The 20,354-nt window shown below is 37.2% G+C and overlaps 1 protein-coding gene across 1 annotated transcript; it reads right to left on the bottom strand.

The window, feature by feature from the left end:
• Nucleotides 1-11,295: 11,295 nt before the first annotated feature.
• On the bottom strand, nt 11,296-12,234 carry LOC138077841 (olfactory receptor 6C2-like). Its single transcript, XM_068970136.1, has one exon. It carries the CDS (start codon nt 12,232-12,234, stop codon nt 11,296-11,298), a length of 939 nt encoding a protein of 312 aa, XP_068826237.1.
• Nucleotides 12,235-20,354: the final 8,120 nt, after the last annotated feature.

Raw genomic sequence — 20,354 nt, forward strand, 5'->3', positions numbered from 1 at the left:
GCCTTTATATAACAGTCATGAATATTAGATTTTTAAAAGATTGTAGAGTATCTGTTGTACCTAATCTTTATAGCCAGCAGGTGTGTCTCGGTAAAATTTGCAAAAAGTGAAACCTGAAGTTGAATGGTTCTTCAGAATATTACAAGTATAGCCTGTAGGGCTATTAGTATTTGAGAATGACATGATTTTTAAGCTGCTTCTAATAACATTGGGAAGATAGTACTGACAGAGTGGGATGGGTGAAAACAGCCTGTTTAAAACCCCTGACACAAGTACATTGACTTTTTAACAGTTCACTGGCTTTTCTGAACTACCAAAACCCACTAGAATATTGCGTTAAGTTAACATCTCAGAAATACTGCTGATGGGAAAGTAACTAAATCAAACTGTCAAGTACTGTGGATATACATTGCATCTAAATTCAGACCAGTATGAAACAGTGATGCAAACAGACCTAATTCTTACCTGCTTTAAGAATGTCAAAAATTTTTGTTTTCATATTCCTACCTTAACATATGCTGGTTCAACATAAAATCTGATATTAGTGTCTATTTTGTATTTTATTTATCTTTTGTTAATAAAGATATAATTGGAAATATTTAAAAAAATTATAAATATATATGCACCCAATATAGGAGCACCACAATATGTAAGACAAATGCTAACAAGTATGAAAGGGGAAATCAACAATAACACAATAATAGTGGGAGACTTTAATACCCCACTCACACCTATGGACAGATCAACTAAATAGAAAATCAACAAAGAAACGCAAACTTTAAATGATACATTAGACCAGTTAGACCTAATTGATATCTATAGGACATTTCACCCCAAAACAATGAATTTCACCTTTTTCTCAAGTGCTCATGGAACATTCTCCAGGATAGATCACATCCTGGGCCATAAATCTAAACTTGATAAATTCAAAAAAATCAAAATCATTCCAAGCATCTTTTCTGACCATAATGCATTAAGATTAGATCTCAATTACAGGAGAAAAACTATTAAAAATTCCAACATATGGAGGTGGAACAACACACTTCTGAATAACCATAAATCACAGAAGAAATCAAAAAAGAAATCAAAATATGCATAGAAACCAATGAAAATGAAAACACAACAACCCAAAACCTGTGGGACACTATAAAAGCAGTGCTAAGAGGAAAGTTCATAGCAATACAGGCATACCTCAAGAAACAAGAAAAAGTCAAATAAATAACCTAACTCTACACCTAAAGCAATTAGAAAAGGAAGAATTGGAGAACCCCAGAGTTAGTAGAAGGAAAGAAATCTTAAAAATTAGGGCAGAAGTAAATGCAAAAGAAACAAAAGAGACCATAGCAAAAATCAACAAAGCCAAAAGCTGGTTCTTTGAAAGGATAAATAAAATTGACAAACCACTAGCCCGACTCATCAAGAAACAAAGAGAGAAAAATCAAATCAATAAAATTAGAAATGAAAATGAAGAGATCACAACAGACAACACAGAAATACAAAGGATCATAAGAGACTACTATCAGCAGTTATATGCCAATAAAATGGACAACGTGGAAGAAATGGACAAATTCCTAGAAAAGTACAATTTTCCAAAACTGAACCAGGAAGAAATAGAAAATCTTAACAGTTCCATCACAAGCACGGAAATTGAAACTGTAATCAGAAATCTTCCAGCAAACAAAAGCCCAGGTCCAGACGGCTTCACAGCTGAATTCTACCAAAAATTCCGAGAAGAGCTAACACCTATCCTACTGAAACTCTTCCAGAAAATTGCAGAGGAAGGGAAACTTCCAAACTCATTCTATGAGGCCACCATCACCCTAATACCAAAACCTGACAAAGATACTACAAAAAAAGAAAACTACAGGCCAATATCACTGATGAACAGAGATGCAAAAATCCTCAACAAAATTCTAGCAATCAGAATCCAACAACACATTAAAAAGATCATACACCATGACCAAGTGGGCTTTATCCCAGGGATGCAAGAATCCTTCAATATCCGCAAATCAATCAATGTAATTCACCACATTAACAAATTGAAAAATAAAAACCATATGATTACCTCAATAGATGCAGAGAAGGCCTTTGACAAAATTCAACATCCATTTATGATAAAAACTCTCCAGAAAGCAGGAATAGAAGGAACATACCTTAACATAATAAAAGCTATATATGACAAACCCACAGCAAACATTATCCTCAATGGTGAAAAATTGAAAGCATTTCCCCTAAAGTCAGGAACAAGACAAGGGTGCCCACTTTCACCACCACTATTCAACATAGTTCTGGAAGTTTTGGCCACAGCAATCAGAGCAGAAAAAGAAATAAAAGGAATCCACATTGGAAAAGAAGAAGTAAAACTCTCACTGTTTGCAGATGACATGATCCTCTACACAGAAAACCCTAAAGACTCCACCAGAAAATTACTAGAGCTAATCAATGAATATAGTCAAATTGCAGGATATAAAATCAACACACAGAAATCCCTTGCATTCCTATACACTAATAATGAGAAAGTAGAAAAAGAAATTAAGGAAACAATTCCAGTCATCATTGCAACGAAAAGAATAAAATACTTAGGAATATATCTACCTAAAGAAACTAAAGACCTATACATAGAAAACTATAAAACACTAATGAAAGAAATCAAAGAGGACACTAATAGATGGAGAAATATACCATGTTCATGGATTGGAAGAATCAATATAGTGAAAATGAGTATACCACCCAAAGCAATTTACAAATTCAACGGAATCCCTATTAAGCTACCAGCCATATTTTTCACAGAACTAGAACAAATAATTTCAAGATTTGTATGGAAATACAGAAAACGTAGAATAGCCAAAGCAATCTTGAGAAAGAAGAATGGAACTGGAGGAATCAACTTGCCTGACTTCAGGCTCTACTACAAAGCCACAGTCATCAAGACAGTATGGTACTGGCACAAAGACAGACATATAGATCAATGGAACAAAATAGAAAGCCCAGAGATAAATCCACACACCTATGGACACCTTATCTTTGACAAAGGAGGCAAGAATATACAATGGAGTAAAGACAATCTCTTTAACAAGTGGTGCTGGGAAAACTGGTCAACCACTTGTAAAAGAATGAAATTAGATCACTTTCTAACACCACACACAAAAATAAACTCAAAATGGATTAAAGATCTAAATATAAGACCAGAAACTATAAAACTCCTAGAGGAGAATATAGGCAAAACACTCTCCGACATAAATCACAGCAGGATCCTCTATGATCCACCTCCCAGAAAACTGGAAATAAAAGCAAAAATAAACAAATGGGATCTAATTAAAATTAAAAGCTTCTGCACAACAAAGGAAAATATACACAAGGTGAAAAGACAGCCTTCTGAATGGGAGAAAATAATAGCAAATCAAGCAACTGACAAACAACTAATCTCAAAAATATACAAGCTACTCCTGTAGCTCAATTCCAGAAAAATAAACGACCCAATCAAAATATGGGCCAAAGAACTAAATAGACATTTTTCTAAAGAAGACATACAGATGGCTAACAAACACATGAAAAGATGCTCAACATCACTCATTATTAGAGAAATGGAAATCAAAACCACAATGAGGTACCACTTCACACCAGTCAGAATGTCTGCGATCCAAAAATCTGCAAGCAATAAATGCTGGAGAGGGTGTGGAGAAAAGGGAACCCTCCTACTGTTGGTGGGAATGCAAACTAGTACAGCCACTATGGAGAACAGTGTGGAGATTCCTTAAAAAATTGCAAATAGAACTACCTTATGACCCAGCAATCCCACTGCTGGGCATACACACCGAGGAAACCAGAATTGAAAGAGACACATGTACCCCAATGTTCATCGCAGCACTGTTTATAATAGCCAGGACATGGAAACAACCTAGATGTCCATCAGCAGATGAATGGATAAGAAAGCAGTGGTACATATACACAATGGAGTATTACTCAGCTGTTAAAAAGAATACATTTGAATCAGTTCTGATGAGATGGATGAAACTGGAGCCGATTATACAGAGTGCATTAAGCCAGAAAGAAAAACACCAATACAGTATACTAACACATATATATGGAATTTAGAAAGATGGCAATGACTACCCTGTATGCAAGACAGCAAAAAAGACACAGATGTGTATAATGGACTTTTGGACTCAGAGGGAGAGGTAGAGGGTGGGATGATTTGGGGGAATGGCATTGTAACATGTATACTATCATGTAAGAATCGAATCGCCAGTCTATTTCTGACTCAGGATATAGGGTGCTTGGGGCTGGTGCACGGTGATGACCCAGAGAGATGTTATGGGGAGGGAGGTGGGAGGGGGGTTCATGTTTGGGAACACATGTACACCCGTGGTGGATTCATGTCAATGTATGGCAAAACCAATACAGTATTGTAAAGTAAAATAAAGTAAAAAAAAAAAAGTGGATGGATTTTCTAGACTGAAGAAACTGCATTGCAGAAACTTGCGCATGATCTCATGTGACTGAACCGAATGCCTGAAATATTAGAAGAGGACAGTGAGAAAGAATTTTTACATGGATGAAGTCCTAGAGTGCTATCTTAAGAAGATTTGACTAAAATCTGTCCTCAAGGAGGCACTGAAGAATTTTTTTAAGGAATGTGAAAAGCTCAAATTCATTTATGGAAGATTATTCTGGAAAAAGTAGGAATGTAGATTTAAGAAGTAAGAATCTTGAAAGAAGGCAGAAAGACCAATTTGGAGAAATGATCAAAAAGCACAATGCTAATTCTCCATGTTAATTGCCTATTTGTGTCAAGGGCAGTATAGTTCCAGTCATCCAGACTGAAACTCTATAAGAAACTTATACTTTGCTTTCATCTAGTATTAATGCCAGCAAAGATCATTAATTATTTCTAATTTTTATATTTGCCTGAAACATTTTGCCCAGGTAGAAAGATTAACTCAAAGAGTTTTAAAAGACAGACTCATATATTTGTTGATCCAGTTTTCTTAAAGAAATATTCTCTGCTTACTTTTCCACTTTTCTAATCTTTTCTGAGTCTAAGGTGGGTTCTATCCCCTTATTGGTCCTGCCAGAATAGAAAGTAGTATTGTGCTTCCATCGTATACACAGACTGTAGATCCAGACATGCATGCTCAGTTGCTCAGTCATGTCTGAGTCTTGTGATCCCATGGACTGTAGCCAGCCAGGCTCCTCTGTCCATGGGACTTCCCATGCAAAAATACTGGAGTGGGTTGCCATTTCTTGCTCCAGGGGAGCTTCCCATCCCAGGAATCAAAGCCGCATCTCTTGTGTCTCCTGCATTGTGTTCTTTACCATTGCACTATCATTAACTTTTTAAAAAAATTTTATTTTTACATTATTTTGCTTTACAATACTTTATTGGTTTTGCCATACATTGGCATGAATCAGCCACGGGTGTATGTGAGTTCCCAATCCTGAACCCTCCTCCCACCTCCCACCCCATATCATCTCTCTGGATCATCCCTGTGCACCAGTCCCAAGCATCCTGTATCCTGTATCGAACATAGACTGGTGATTCGTTTCTTACATGATAGTATACATGTTTCAGTGCCATTCTCCCAAATCATCCCTCCCTCTCCCTCTCCCACAGAGTCTAAAATCTGTTCTATACATCTGCGTCTCTTTTGCTCTCTCGCATAGAGGGTTATTGTTACCATCTTTCTAAATTCCATATATATGTGTTAGTATACTGTATTGGTGTTTCTCTTTCTGGCTTACTTCACTCTGTATAATCGGCTCCAGTTTCATCCACCTCATTAGAACTGACTCAAATGTATTCTTTTTAACAGCTGAGTAATACTCCATTGTGTATATATACCACTGCTTTCTTATCCATTCATCTGTTGATGGACATCTAGGTTGTTTCCATGTCCTGGCTATTATAAACAGTGCTGTGATGAACATTAGGGTACACGTGTCTCTTTCAATTCTGGTTTCCTTGGTGTGTATGCCCAGCAGTGGGATTGCTGGGTCATAAGGCAGTTCTATTTGCAATTTTTTAAGGAATCGCCACACTGTTCTCCATAGTGGCTGTACTAGTTTGCATTCCCACCAACAGTGTAAGAAGTTTCCCTTTTCTCCACACCCTCTCCAGAATTTATTGCTTGTAGACTTTTGGATTGCAGCCATTCTGACTGGTGTGAAATGGTACCTCATTGTGGTTTTGATTTGTATTTCTCTGATAATGAGTGATGTTGAGCATCTTTTCATGTATTTGTTAGCCATCCATATGTCTTCTTTGGAGAAATGTCTGTTTAGTGCTTTGGCCCATTTTTTGATTGGGTCGTTTATTTTTCTGGAATTGAGCTGCATAAGTTGCTTGTATATTTTTGAGATTAGTTGTTTGTCAGTTGCTTGATTTGCTATTATTTTCTCCCATTCAGAAGGCTGTCTTTTCACCTTGCTTATAGTTTCTTTTGTTGTGCAGAAGCTTTTAATTTTAATTAGATCCCATTAACTCTCCAGAATGCAGGAATAGAAGGAACATACCTCAACATAATAAAAGCTATATATGACAAACCCACAGCAAACATCATCCTTAATGGTGAAAAATTGAAAGCATTTCCCCTAAAGTCAGGAACAAGACAAGGGTGCCCACTTTCACCACTACTATTCAACATAGTTCTGGAAGTTTTGGCCACAGCAATCAGAGCAGAAAAAGAAATAAAAGGAATCCACATTGGAAAAGAAGAAGTAAAACTCTCACTGTTTGCAGATGACATGATCCTCTACATAGAAAACCCTAAAGACTCCACCAGAAAATTACTAGAGCTAATCAATGAATATAGTAAAGTTGCAGGATATAAAATCAACACACAGAAATCCCTTGCATTCCTATACACTAATAATGAGAAAGTAGAAAAAGAAATTAAGGAAACAATTCCAGTCACCATTGCAATGAAAAGAATACAATACTTAGGAATATATCTACCTAAAGAAACTAAAGACCTATATATAGAGAACTATAAAACACTGGTGAAAGAAATCAAAGAGGACACTAATAGATGGAGAAATATACCATGTTCATGGATTGGAAGAATCAATATAGTGAAAATGAGTATACTACCCAAAGCAATCTACAGATTCAATGCAATCCCTATCAATCTACCAACAGTATTTTTCACAGACCTAGAACAAATAATTTCAAGATTTGTATGGAAATACAAAAAACCTCGAATAGCCAAAGCAATCTTGAGAAAGAAGAATGGAACTGGAGGAATCAACTTGCCTGACTTCAGGCTCTACTACAATGCCACAGTCATCAAGACAGTATGGTACTGGCACAAAGACAGAAATATAGATCAATGGAACAAAAAAGAAAGCCCAGAGATAAATCCACACACCTATGGACACCTTATCTTCGACAAAGGAGGCAAGAATATACAATGGATTAAAGCACCTCTTTAACAAGTGGTGCTGGTAAAACTGGTCAACCACTTGTAAAGGAATGAAACTAGATCACTTTCTAACACCATACACAAAAATAAACTTAAAATGGATTAAAAATGTAAACATAAGACCAGAAACTATAAAACTCCTAGAGGAGAACGTAGGCAAAACACTCTCCAACATAAATCACAGCAGGATCCTCTATGATCCACCTCCCAGAATACTGAAAATATCATTAACTTTTTAGAGGTTTTGCAATGGTATCCCACTCCATTACTCTTGCCTGGAAAATGCCATGGATGGAAGAGCCTGGAAGGCTGTAGTCCATGGGATCGCTGAGGGTGGACGTGACTGAGTGACTTCACTTTCACGCATTGGAGGAAGTAGCAACCCACTCCAGTGTTCTTGCCTGGAGAATCTCAGGGACCGGGGAGCATGGTTGGCTGCCATCTATGGCAGAGTTGGACACGACTGGACACGACTGGAGCAACTTGGCAGCAGCAGCAGCAAACATCCAATGTAACATATTTTTTCTTTCAGAACAGCCACATTGGGATCAATTGTGTTGAGAAACAATACATTCCTTGGGGATCCTGGTCCTGAGGCACTAATAAAGACATTTTGTTGCCATCTCCAAGAACAAAGTTAAGTAGATGTTTAAGAGAAGTCATCCCAGAGAGATTGGTAAGAACGTTGCAATGAGAGCAACAAACACAGGTCATCAGGAGACTAAGGAGAAGAATGAGAGAGAACAATGTAGTTGGGAGGCATCCTTGCATTGAGTGGCCGGCAAAACACATCTTTATGTCTTCATTCAAATCCATCACTTAAGTAACCATGGATTTTTCTCAGCATGGACAAATAGTTGCTATTTAACTTGAGGATTTATATTCATTTTTAAATAGATTTTATTTTTTAAAGAACTTTTCTTTTAAAAGAACATTTTAGATTTACAGAAAAATGGAGAAGGTAGTGGGCTTCCCAGGTGGCACTAGTGGTAAAGAACCCACCTGCCAATGCAGGAGATGTAAGAAAGACGGGTTTGATCTCTGGGTTGGGATGATCCCCTGGAGAAGGATGTGGCAACCAACTCCAGTATTCTTTCCTGGAGAATCCCATTGAGAGAGGAGCATGGAGGGCTACAGTCCATAGGGTTGCCAAGAATCAGACACGACTGAGCTCCCACAGAGTGGATAGTAAGGGTGATTCCTGTATACCATATACCCAAATTATCCTTTTAAAATCTTACATTAGGAGGATGTATTTGTTACCTTTAATGAACTAGTGAAATAGTGAAAGTGAAAGTCTCTAAGTCATTTCCAGCTGTTTGTGATTCCCCATACTGTCCATGGAATTCTCCAGGCTAGAATACTGAAGTGGGTAGCCTTTCTTTTTTTCATGTGATCTTCCCAACTCAGGGATTGAACCCAGGTCTCCCACGTTGCAGGTGGATTCTTTCTCAGCTAAGCTACAAGAGAAGCCCAAGAATACTGGAGTGGGTAGCCTATCTCCTCTCCAGGGGATCTTCCCAACTCAGGGATCAAACCCAGCTCTCCTGCATTGCAGGTGGATTTTTTTTACCAGCTGAACCACAGGGAAGCAGATTAGGACTATAATGAATAAAGTTATTATAAGAAAAGTAATAGTTACTCAGTCGTGTCCAGCTCTTTGCGATCCCATGAACTGCAGCCTGCCAGACTCCACTGTCCTTGGAATTCTTCAGGCAAGACTGCTAGAGTGGGTAACCATTCTCTTCTCCAGGGGATCTTCCCAACCCAGGGATCAAACCCAGGTCTCCTACTTTGCAGGAGGATTCTTTACCAACTGAACTATCAGGGAAGCCTAATGAACTAGTCCTGATACATTATTATTAAATAAATCCCACAGTTTATTCAGATTTCCTTAGCTTACACAGGTTTTTTTTTTTCTTCCTATTCCATGACCTCATCTAGGACACTATGTTACATTTAGTTGTCAGATCTCCTTAGGCTCCTCTAGCCTGTGACAGTTTCTCAGACTTTCTTATATTTGAAGCCTTTGGCAGCTTTGAGGATTGCTGGTTAGATATTTTATTAACATTAGATGCCCCACTATTGGAAGTCTGACAATATTGGGAAGAAGACCACAGAGGTAAAGTGGCATTTTTTTTTTCACATGCTGTCAAGGATACATACCATCAACATGATTTATGATGTCGATCTGGATCATCTGACTGATGTAGTGTTTGTCAGTTTCTCCTGTATAAGAGGAGTAGCTATATAAATTATTTGGGATACTTCTGCACAATATTTCTCCCTCCTTTGTTAATTTATTCCATCATTTATTTGTATCAGTATGGACTCTTGGTGTTTTAGAAATTTTCAATGGAAAAAGAAGAAAGGTCTTGGAGAATAGAGTCCTATTTTTCCCGAATATTTTTGAAGTATAGAAGAAGCTTGCACTCATGCTATGGCCATTATCATGTAAAGAACAATTAAAAATATTATTGAAATAAAAAGTACATTTGAGCAACGAGATGATGGTTAATAAACATAGATAATAGTGTGAAAGCACAAAATTTTATTTTCACAAGTGCAGAACTACAAAGACTGTTCTTACCATTTAATAAAAAGAATTTTAATCATTTGGTCCAAGGTCCTTGTGTAACTGTTACCTGTTTTACCACTTCTATCTTCTGTAAGTCTATCATTTTTTTCACACTATACCTGGCTTGTATCTTCAGTAGTCTAGGATAAGCAACAAAACACTCTTTCCCAGATCATGAACTTTTCGATGTTTTGATCAACCCTTCTAATTTCTAACTTTCTCCTTAAATCAAAACATGTATAATATAATATATGAAACGAGTCACCAGTCCAGGTTTGATACATGATACTGGATGCTTGGGGCTGGTGCACTGAGACGACCCAGATGGATGGTACGGGGAGGGAGGAGGGAGGGGGGTTCAGGATGGGGAACACGTGTATACCTGTGGCAGATTCATGTTGCTATATGGCAAAACCAATATAATATTGTAAAGTAATTAACCTCCAATTAAAATAAATAAATTTATATTTAAAAAAGAGATAATAAAAGTTTGGATACTGGAGAACTTAATTAACTAAGATTTACTTATTTTATTCCTAAATTCAGGGCTTGTTCTTCTTGGGTCTATGTCTAAGCACCATTGATGGTAGTGTCAGTAGAAGTCTTCAGCATTTGGAAGTCTTTTTCTTTCTCTTCTGTAATCATATATTTCAGGATGTAGTACAGCCAAACAACTTTCAGAAAGGCCAGCAGAAATATTTTTGTATGTAAATTGATTTAAAAGAAAGAATATAATTATCTTCACTGATTTTGAATTTGCTCTATTAATACCATTTACTCATTCTTGAAAAATAAACATTTTAAAATGAGAAAGAGAGCTTCACTATTTTAAAGATCATTTTTAAAGCTTTGGCAAAGAATCTTTAATGACTAATGACTCTTGTACAATTGAACACTAGATACTGGAAGTGAGTTTTAGATACTGAAGTCTTCCCAATGAGTGAGAAATGCTCTCTGGGCATTTATATTCTGTGTCATGAGATAGCCATATGATCAGAAATATAATTTTATTTATTTAAATTTCTTTTTTATGACATGGGTTATTTTGGGGAATCTGGTCTCTGGAACATGCATTAATTGAAGAAACCGTACTGAATGAAATAAACTTGAAGGAAAGAAGAAAAAGCTTTATTTTCACTTTTGTATGATAAGAGAAAAATCTTCCTGGGGTAGGATTAGCTTGATGAATCTACAGAATATAAAGAAATCATTTATTTGGCAAATTCACAATTGTTACTTCCGAGTTATTAAGATTTAAATTTATTTTACCTTGGTCTCTAAAACGCTAATAGCCTCTTACTTCTTTGTGAGAAATACAACTTGTTTTACTGTGTCTCTAAAGGCCTCTTTCACTTGTTTGTTTCGAAGTGTGTAGATGAATGGATTAAGCAAAGGGGCAACTGAAGTTGTGAGCACAGACACCACTTTGTTGATGGCCACTCCTTCCTTTGCTGAAGGCTTGATGTAGATGAAGATGCAGCTGCCATAGGTGATGGAAACCACAATAATGTGGGAAGAACAGGTGGAAAAAGCCTTTTGCCTTTGTTGGGCAGAAGGGAATCTTAGAATGGTCTTGATGATGTATGTATAGGAGAGGACCACACACAGTAAGGTAAAAATGAGTGTCAGCACAGCAAAACTCAAAGCAATTCTCTCTATTAACACTGTGTCTGAGCAAGTTATCTGTAAAATAGGAGATGTATCACAGCCAAAATGATCAATCACATTCGAGTCACAGAATTCCAGCTGGAGGCCCATGCCAAGAGGTGGGAGGATGATCAACAGGCCAGCCAACCAACAGCAGAGAACGAGGGCAGTGCAGACTCTGTTGTTCATGATAGTGGTGTAGTGCAGGGGTTTACAAATGGCCATGTAGCGGTCATAAGACATGGCTGCAAGGAGAAAAAATTCAGTTGCTGCAAAGAGGACAATAAAAAATAATTGGGTGGCACAAGCATTGTAGGTAACAGTATTATCTCCAGTTGCCATAGAATACAAGAATCTGGGAATACAGACCGTGGTGAATGAGACTTCTAAGAAAGAGAAATTTCGGAGGAAATAATACATGGGCGTCTTAAGATGGGAATCCAAAAGTGTGAGGGTGATGATGATGAGGTTCCCAGCCACACTCAACATGTAGGTGAGAAACAAAAATACAAAAAGCAGAACTTGTAGTTTTGGGTCATCTGTCAGTCCCAGGAGGATGAATGTTGTTATTGCTGTATGATTTCTCATCACTGCCTCCTGCCAAGTCAAGAGTGAATCCACATGAAGAAACAAATGTCATAAAAACCTAGTATTAGAAGATGAATGAAATATCCCAGCAAGCCAGTTAACATGCACTTTTTTTCTTTTACTTAATAATCAGTTTGTTAACAGTGACTTTGACATCCTACTGAGACATTTATACCTGTTATGAATCTTACACCTCTAATTCTCCAAATAGGAAGTATATTTAGGATGTAGCTCAGATGGTAAAGTGTCTGCCTACAATTCGGGAGACCCGGGTTCAATCCCTGGGTCAGGAAGATCCCCTGGAGAAGGAAATGGCAACCCACTCCAGTATTCATGCCTGGAAAATCCCATGGACTGGGGAACCTAGTGGGCTACAGTCCATGGGGTGGCAAAGAGTCGGACATGACTGAATGACTTCACTTTCTTTCTTTCTGGTGGTCCAGTGGTTAAGACTCTGTGCATGCAGGGGTCCTGGGTTTGATCCCTGGTTAGGGATGCCAGCATCCCACATGCCACAATGAAGAGCCCACATGCTGCAACTAAGACCAGGGCAGCCAGATAAATTAATAAACAAACAAACATTAGAAAAAAGAAAGTATATTTAAATAGATATTAAGTTAAAAGCCATAAATCTGACATTCAGCTTCTTAACAATATTGCCTTGTGGCAATATTTGCTCTCATCCTGGAGGACTAGGATGTCATTTTTGAAGTTTTTTTGCCCATCCTCTTCTTTCTTTGCTTCTCCACCCTACACCAAAATGCTCCATTTTCAAAACCAAGAAAAATCTATTAGTAGTTTTTTTTGGTGTGTTTTAAATCAAAACATGTCTTTAGGGCAATTTTGTGTTCACAGCAAAGTTGAGGGGAAGGTACAGAGATGTCCCATATACCTCTTGCCTCCACATATGCACAGCTTCCTCCCTCCATTGTCAACAACCCCCACCAGAGCTGTACATTTGTTATAACTGATGAACTTGACACGTCACAATCACTCAGAGTCTGTTAGTTTACTTTATGGTTCATTCTTGGTGTTCAATGTCCATAGGCTTGGACAAATATTTAATTGGTATTTTATATTGATCATCTTATTTATTATGCCAAATTTTAACAGCAGCACATTCATTTAAAAGTGCTAGTTCTTATTGCATCATTCTTTTGAAAGAACAACTCAAAGAACATACATCTGAGTTGGTGGGTAAGTAGTATTAACTATATGAGAAATGCTCCATAAGATTTGCTGGTATTTAGGATTTGGGATTGTTAATTCAATTTTTTTTTTCAGTTTTATTAAGGTATACTTGGAGAAGGAAATGACAACTCACTCCAGTATTCTTGCTTGGAAAATCCCAAGGACAGAGGAGCCTGGCAGGCTACAGTGCATAGGGTCACAAGAGTTGGACACGACTTAGTGCTATCTTTCTTTCTTTCTTTTATGTATAATAAACTGCAATCATTAAAAGATTTGAAGTTCAGTGAGTTTGGAAAAAATGTATATATCTGTGAAACCACCACCACAACCAAGATACCTCAAGATGCAATGCAAGATACATTGCACTTCCATCATAAAAAATCTCCCTCATTTCCCTTTGAAATTTAATCCATTCCTTTACTCTGGGTCCCCAAAATAATCATTAATTTGCTTTTTGTCAGTATAAATTAGTTTTCAATAATTTTGTATGCTTGGAACCATCTTTTAAATCTGGTTTTCACTCAAGATGTTTTTGAGAATCATCTGTATGTTTGGCATATATATTCCCTTTCAATCTGCTCAGTCATGGTGGAGTTTTGGGTTATTTGCAGTTCGGAACTATAATGAATAAAGTTACTATAATAAAAGTAATAGTCACTCAGTCATATCCAGCTCTTTGCGACCCCATGAATTGCAACCCACCAGGCTCCTCTGTCCATGGAATTTTTCAGGCAAGAATGCTAGAGTGGGTAACCATTCTCTTCTCCAGGGTATCTTCCCAACCCAACGATCAAACCCGGGTCTCCTACTTTGCAGGCAGATTCTTTACCAACCGAGCTACCAGGGAAGCCCAATGAACTGGTACTGATACATTATTATTAAATAAAGTCCAAAGTTTATTCAGATAATCTACACTTACTCATACAAAGAAATAATAAGCATCTATTACATAAAGAGCATAATATCAGAGACTGGAAATTCAATCATTAACTGGATCTCTTCCCTCTAGGAGTTTTCAGGCTACCAGTGGGAGATAACATTTCACTGTGGTGCATACTCAGTGATGTGGTAACACAGATAAAAGTGAAAATGCACATTATATTTGGGATGATAACTGCTCCAAGTTTGCTCCTTAGCCCTCAGTTATACTATGTAACTATTCATATTTTTCTATTCTCATTCAGTTTCTTTAGGTTCTTTTCTTTCTACTAAAATTGTCAGCATTATTATCACTTACCTTAAGTGAGTTATTGAGGTGCACTGCTCAGGGTTCACAGACATGTTTTTGAAACAGAAATCCCTCCCTTAGCTCATGAGGAAAATGGTTTACTGGAGAGATAGTATGTTGTTATTCTGAAGGAACATGAAGTTAGAATTTTCATGCCACAGTCACAACATACTAGAAATGAGTGTTGATTACCTTTTGCATAATTATAATGAACTAAAACCCCACATTTAAAAGTTGACTGAACTCACCCTTTTCATATAGTTAGTGAATATGGAAAAAAAGACTTTCATGACAAATTAAACACTGACAATTTTCTGACAATTTTTATAAGCAGCAGCCTTTGAGGAAACCACAGTCTGAGGAGCACTGAATTCGTGAGGAGCTTTTATTCACTTCTTTTCCTAATCTCACATTTCACCTGCCTCAGTTCCCAGTCTCACTCTTCATACAGACCTGCACGGATGGACGCACACACACACATACACACAAATCCTCTCACAGGCAAATCTGACAATCAACAGAACTTTCCTAGATTTTCATGGCTCCTGATACAAAGATCCCTGTCTCAGTCTCCTTTTCCCTTGTCAACTCTAAAATGACATCTAATCCTAGAGTTCCAAGTTCTTCTGTTAGTTCAAAGGGAAAAGAGATAGTGCAGAGAAAAGGAAGACTTCTTTTGAGTTTTGTTAGGGCATATTTGATCTTTCTGGGTGGGGAGGCAATCTTCTCTGCAAATTCTGTAATAGAACATTTCTTTTATATGTTTAGTGTGCTACCAGTGCACAGGGAACATTTGAGTGAACAACAAAATAGTCCTTGGTGACCTAGTTTCCAAAGTACTAATGAATTGGTGGAAGCTTAATGAACAGTGCAAAAACACACATAGCAATGGAGACAGTGTCCTGAGAGACACTGAGTGTGGTCTGATGTCATCTGAATTCTGTTTTGATTTCTTTGCTGAATCTTAAGATTATTCCTAGAATCTGAAAATCGATTTAGAACTTATATATCTGCATATCTTTCACATAAATCTCAGATAAAGTGAAGAAAAAAACATTCTTACCCTCTTTTTACAGATGAGGAAATTAAGGAGAAGAGAAATGAATAATCAGGATGCCCTATAGTGGTGATGCAAGTTTAGAACAAAAGTTTATCTGAGTACAAAGATCTTGCTTCTTCCCCCATGCTACCCTAGTTGCTGGTTCTGATACTGAAGACTCACTAGCATTTAAATGTCAAACTTGATATTCTAGGGCTGCTTGACCTGTATTTCATTTTTTCTTCTTCTACTTATGATTTTTCTGGTAGGCAATGAAACGATCTTTGGTATTTGAAGCAACGGAAATTTTTCATTCTAACTATTGGACAAAAAATTGCCTCTTTCCAGGATATGTCTTTTTTTTTTTTTTTACTTTACAATATTGTCCAGGATATGTTTTTTTTTTTTTTTGTTTTGCTTTAGCTTATTATTGTCCAGATACTGGGAAATGTTGAGGGCAGGAGGAGAATGGGGCGACAGAGGATGAGATAATTGGGTGGTATCATTGACCCAATGGATATGAGTTTGAGCAAACTCTGGGAGACAGTGAAGGACAGGAAAGCCTGGTGTGCTGCAGTCCATAGGGTTGCAAAGAGCTGGACATGACTGAACAATGAACAACAAATTACTGTCCAGTGACCTTGAGCAAAGCTGTCTGTTTGACTATCTCTGCTGTCATTTCTGGACATTTTCATTCTTGATGCTCATGTCAGATGATGCAGCAGAGGAGTGTTCTTGGTGCCTTTACTGGGGCAGGTATTTCCTCTCCGCAGGCCACTCACTACTGCTCCATGGAGTTTTCTCACACTGAATAGGCATGACACATCATACTTTTCCTACTATTGGGAGAGAGTGATTGAAAATGTTCCTTGGCAGAGGAATGAGCTGGGGAGAAAGAAATCTCTCTCTCTGTATTTATGGTATATTTTTGAAAAACATCCTGGTGGACTATGGCAGAGATGGTCTTCCTGATGAATTGTCCCAGTGATCATTAGATACTGCCCATTTTTGTCTCTTGTTACTTTTTTGGCTTAAAGTCAATTTTTGTCTGATATGAGTATGGCTTGACAACTTTCTTTTGGCTGTCATTTGCCTGGACCATTCATTTTCCATCCTTTCACTTTGAGCCTTGTGTTTGTTTTTAAAGGTGAACTGTGTCTCTAGGCAGCATGTAGTTGGGTCTCGTTTTTTAATCCATCCAGTCACCCCAAGTCTTTTGATTGGTGAATTCAATCCATTTACCTTTAGGATGATCATTGATAGAAGAGTACTTGGTGCTGCCATTTTGTCTTTTATTTTCTGGTTGCTCTATGTCTCCATTTATTTCTTTTCCCTTGTGCCTCTGTCTGCCATTTCGGCTTGGTAGTTTTTCTATGATGTTTTTTTTTTATGTTTTGCATCTCTGCTCTAGATTTATGTTTTATTGTTACTATGGGGTTTGTATAAAAAGTCTCAGAGATAAAATAGCTCATTTCTCTACTGATAGCATCTTATCATTATTTAACTTATATGGATTCCACCCTTTCTTCTTCCCTTTTTGTGTTTTGATGGCTTAAATTATCCCTTTTTATATGGTGAGTTTGTTACCAACTTGAAGTAGCTATAGCTATTTTTCTAATTTCCCTTATGCTATAACAAAGCGGTGAAAAACTCTATTCTGATAAAGAGTTTCAATTTTCTGATTCTGTCTTTCTATTTATCACCTTACTGAAAGTTTTGTGTGCTTTTGTTTTTTTGTTTCTTTTTATCATTTTTTAAAATATAAATTTATCTACTTTAATTGGAGGTTAATTACTTTACAATATTGTATTGGTTTTGCCATACTTCAACATGAATCTGCCACGAGTGTACACATGTTCCCCATCCTGAACCCCCCTCCCTCCTCCCTCCCAGTACCACCCCTCTGGGTCATCTCAGTGCACCAGCCCCAAGCATACAATATCATGCATCAAACCTGGACTGCATATTCATTTCATATATGATATTATACATGTTTCAATGCCATTCTCCCTATCATTTCTTTTTTTTAAAAAATATGTCTTTATTTTAATTGGAGGCTAATTACTTTACAATATTGTATTGGTTTTGCCATACATCAACATGAATCCACCACAGGTGTACATGTGTTCCCCATCCTGAACCTCACTCCCACCTCCCTCCCTGTACCAACCCTCTGGGTCATCCCAGTGAACAAGCCCAGATTATCCTGTATCATGCATCAAACCTGGACTGGTGATTCATTTCACATATGATATTATACATGTTTCAATGCCATTCTCCCAAATCATCCCACCCTCTCCCTCTCCCATAGAGTCCATAAGACTGTTTTATACATCTGTGTCTCTTTTGCTGTCTCGCATAGAGGGTTATTGTTACCATCTTTCTAAATTCCATATATATATGCGTTAGTATAGTGTATTGGTGTTTTTCTTTCTGGATTACTTCACTCTGTATAATCGGCTCCAGTTTTCATCCACCTCATTAGAACTGACTCAAATGTATTCTTTTTAATGGCTGAGTAATACTCCATTGTGTATATGTACCACTGCTTTCTTATCCATTCATCTGCTGATGGACATCTAGGTTGCTTCCATGTCCTGGCTATTATAAACAGTGCTGTGATGAACATTGGGGTACACGTGTCTCTTTCAATTATGGTTTCCTCTGTGTGTATGCCCAGCAGTGGCAGTTCTATTTCCAGGTTTTTAAGGAATCTCCACACTGTTCTCCATAGTGGCTGTACTAGTTTGCATTCCCACCAACAGTGTAAGAGGGTTCCCTTTTCTCCCCACCCTCTCCGGCATTTATTGCTTGTAGACTTTTGGATCGCAGCCATTCTGACTGGCATGAAATGGTACTTCATTGTGATATTGATTTGCATTTCTCTGATATAAGTAATGTGGAGCATCTTTTCATGTGTTTGTTAGCCATCTGTATGTCTTCTTTGGAGAAATGTCTGTTTAGTTCTTTGGCACATTATTTGATTGGGTCATTTATTTTTCTGGAATTGAGCTATAGGAGTTGCTTGTATATTTTTGAGATTAGTTGTTTGTCAGTTGCTTCATTTGCTATTATTTTCTCCCATTCAGAAGGCTGTGTTTTCATCTTGCTTATAGTTTCCTTTGTTGTGCAGAAGCTTTTAAATTTAATTAGGTCCCATTTGTTTATGTTTGCTTTTATTTCCAATATTCTGGAAGGTGGGTCATAGAGGATCCTGCTGTGATGTATGTCAGAGAGTGTTTTGCCTATGTTCTCCTCTAGGAGTTTTATGGTTTCTGGTCTTACATTTAGATCTTTAATCCATTTTGAGTTTATTTTTGTGAATGATGTTAGAAAATGTTCTAGTTTCATTCTTTTACAAGTGTTTGATCAGTTTTTCCACCACCACTTGTTAAAGAGATTGTCTTTTCTCCATTGTATATTCTTGCCTCCTTTGTCGAAGATAAGGTGTCCATAGGTGCATGGGTTTATCTCTGGGCTTTCTATTTTGTTCCATTGATCTATATTTCTGTCTTTGTGCCAGTACCATACTGTCTTGATGACTGTGGCATTGTAGTAGAGCCTGAAGTCAGGCAGGTTGATTCCTCCAGTTCCATTCTTCTTTCTCAAGATTGCTTTGGCTATTCGAGGTTTTTTGTATTTCCATACAAATTGTGAAATTATTTGTTCTAACTCTGTGAGAAATACCGTTGGTAGTTTGATAGGGATTTCATTGAATCTATAGATTGCTTTGAGTAGTATACTCATTTTCATTATATTGATTCTTCCAATCCATGAACACAGTATATTTCTCCGTCTGTTAGTGTCCTCTTTGATTTCTTTCACCAGTGTTTTATAGTTTTCTATATATATGTCTTTAGTTTCTTTAGGTATTGCAATGATGAATGGAATTGTTTCCTTAATTTCTCTTTCTGTTTTCTCATTATTAGTGTATAGGAATGCAAGGGATTTCTGTGTGTTGATTTTATATCCTGCAACTTTACTATATTCATTGGTTAGCTCTGGTATTTTTCTGATGGAGTCTTTAGGGTTTTCTATGTAGAGGATCATGTCATCTGCAAACAGTGAGAGTTTTACTTCTTCTTTTCCAATGTGGATTCCTTTTATTTCTTTTTCTGCTCTGATTGCTGTGGCCAAAACTTCCAGAACTATGTTGAATAGTAGCGGTGAGAGTGGGCACCCTTGTCTTGTTCCTGACTTTAGGGGAAATGCTTTCAATTTTTCACCATTGAGGATAATGTTTGCTGTGGGCTTTTGATGTATAGCTTTTATTATGTTGAGGTATGTTCCTTCTATTCCTGCTTTCTGGAGAGTTTTTATCATAAATGGATGTTGAATTTTGTCAAAGGCCTTCTCTGCATCTATGGAGATAATCATATGGCTTTTATTTTTCAATTTGTTAATGTGGTGTATTACACTGATTGATTTGTGGATATTGAAGAATCCTTGCATCCCTGGGATAAAGCCCCCTTGGTCATGGTGTATGATCTTTTTAATGTGTTGTTGGATTCTGATTGCTAGAATTTTGTTGAGGATTTTTGCATCTATGTTCATCAGTGATATTGGCCTGTTGTTTTCTTTTTTTTGTGTGGCATCTTTGTCAGGTTTTGGTATTAGGGTGATGGTGGCCTCATAGAATGAGTTTGGAAGTTTACCTTCCTC

Source organism: Capricornis sumatraensis, chromosome 4 (assembly GCF_032405125.1).
Source record: "Capricornis sumatraensis isolate serow.1 chromosome 4, serow.2, whole genome shotgun sequence".
Taxonomy (NCBI): domain Eukaryota; kingdom Metazoa; phylum Chordata; class Mammalia; order Artiodactyla; family Bovidae; genus Capricornis; species Capricornis sumatraensis.

Bases quoted from the DNA above. Each gene is read 5' to 3' on its own strand.
- LOC138077841 (XM_068970136.1), bottom strand. From the start codon at position 12,234: ATGAGAAATCATACAGCAATAACAACATTCATCCTCCTGGGACTGACA.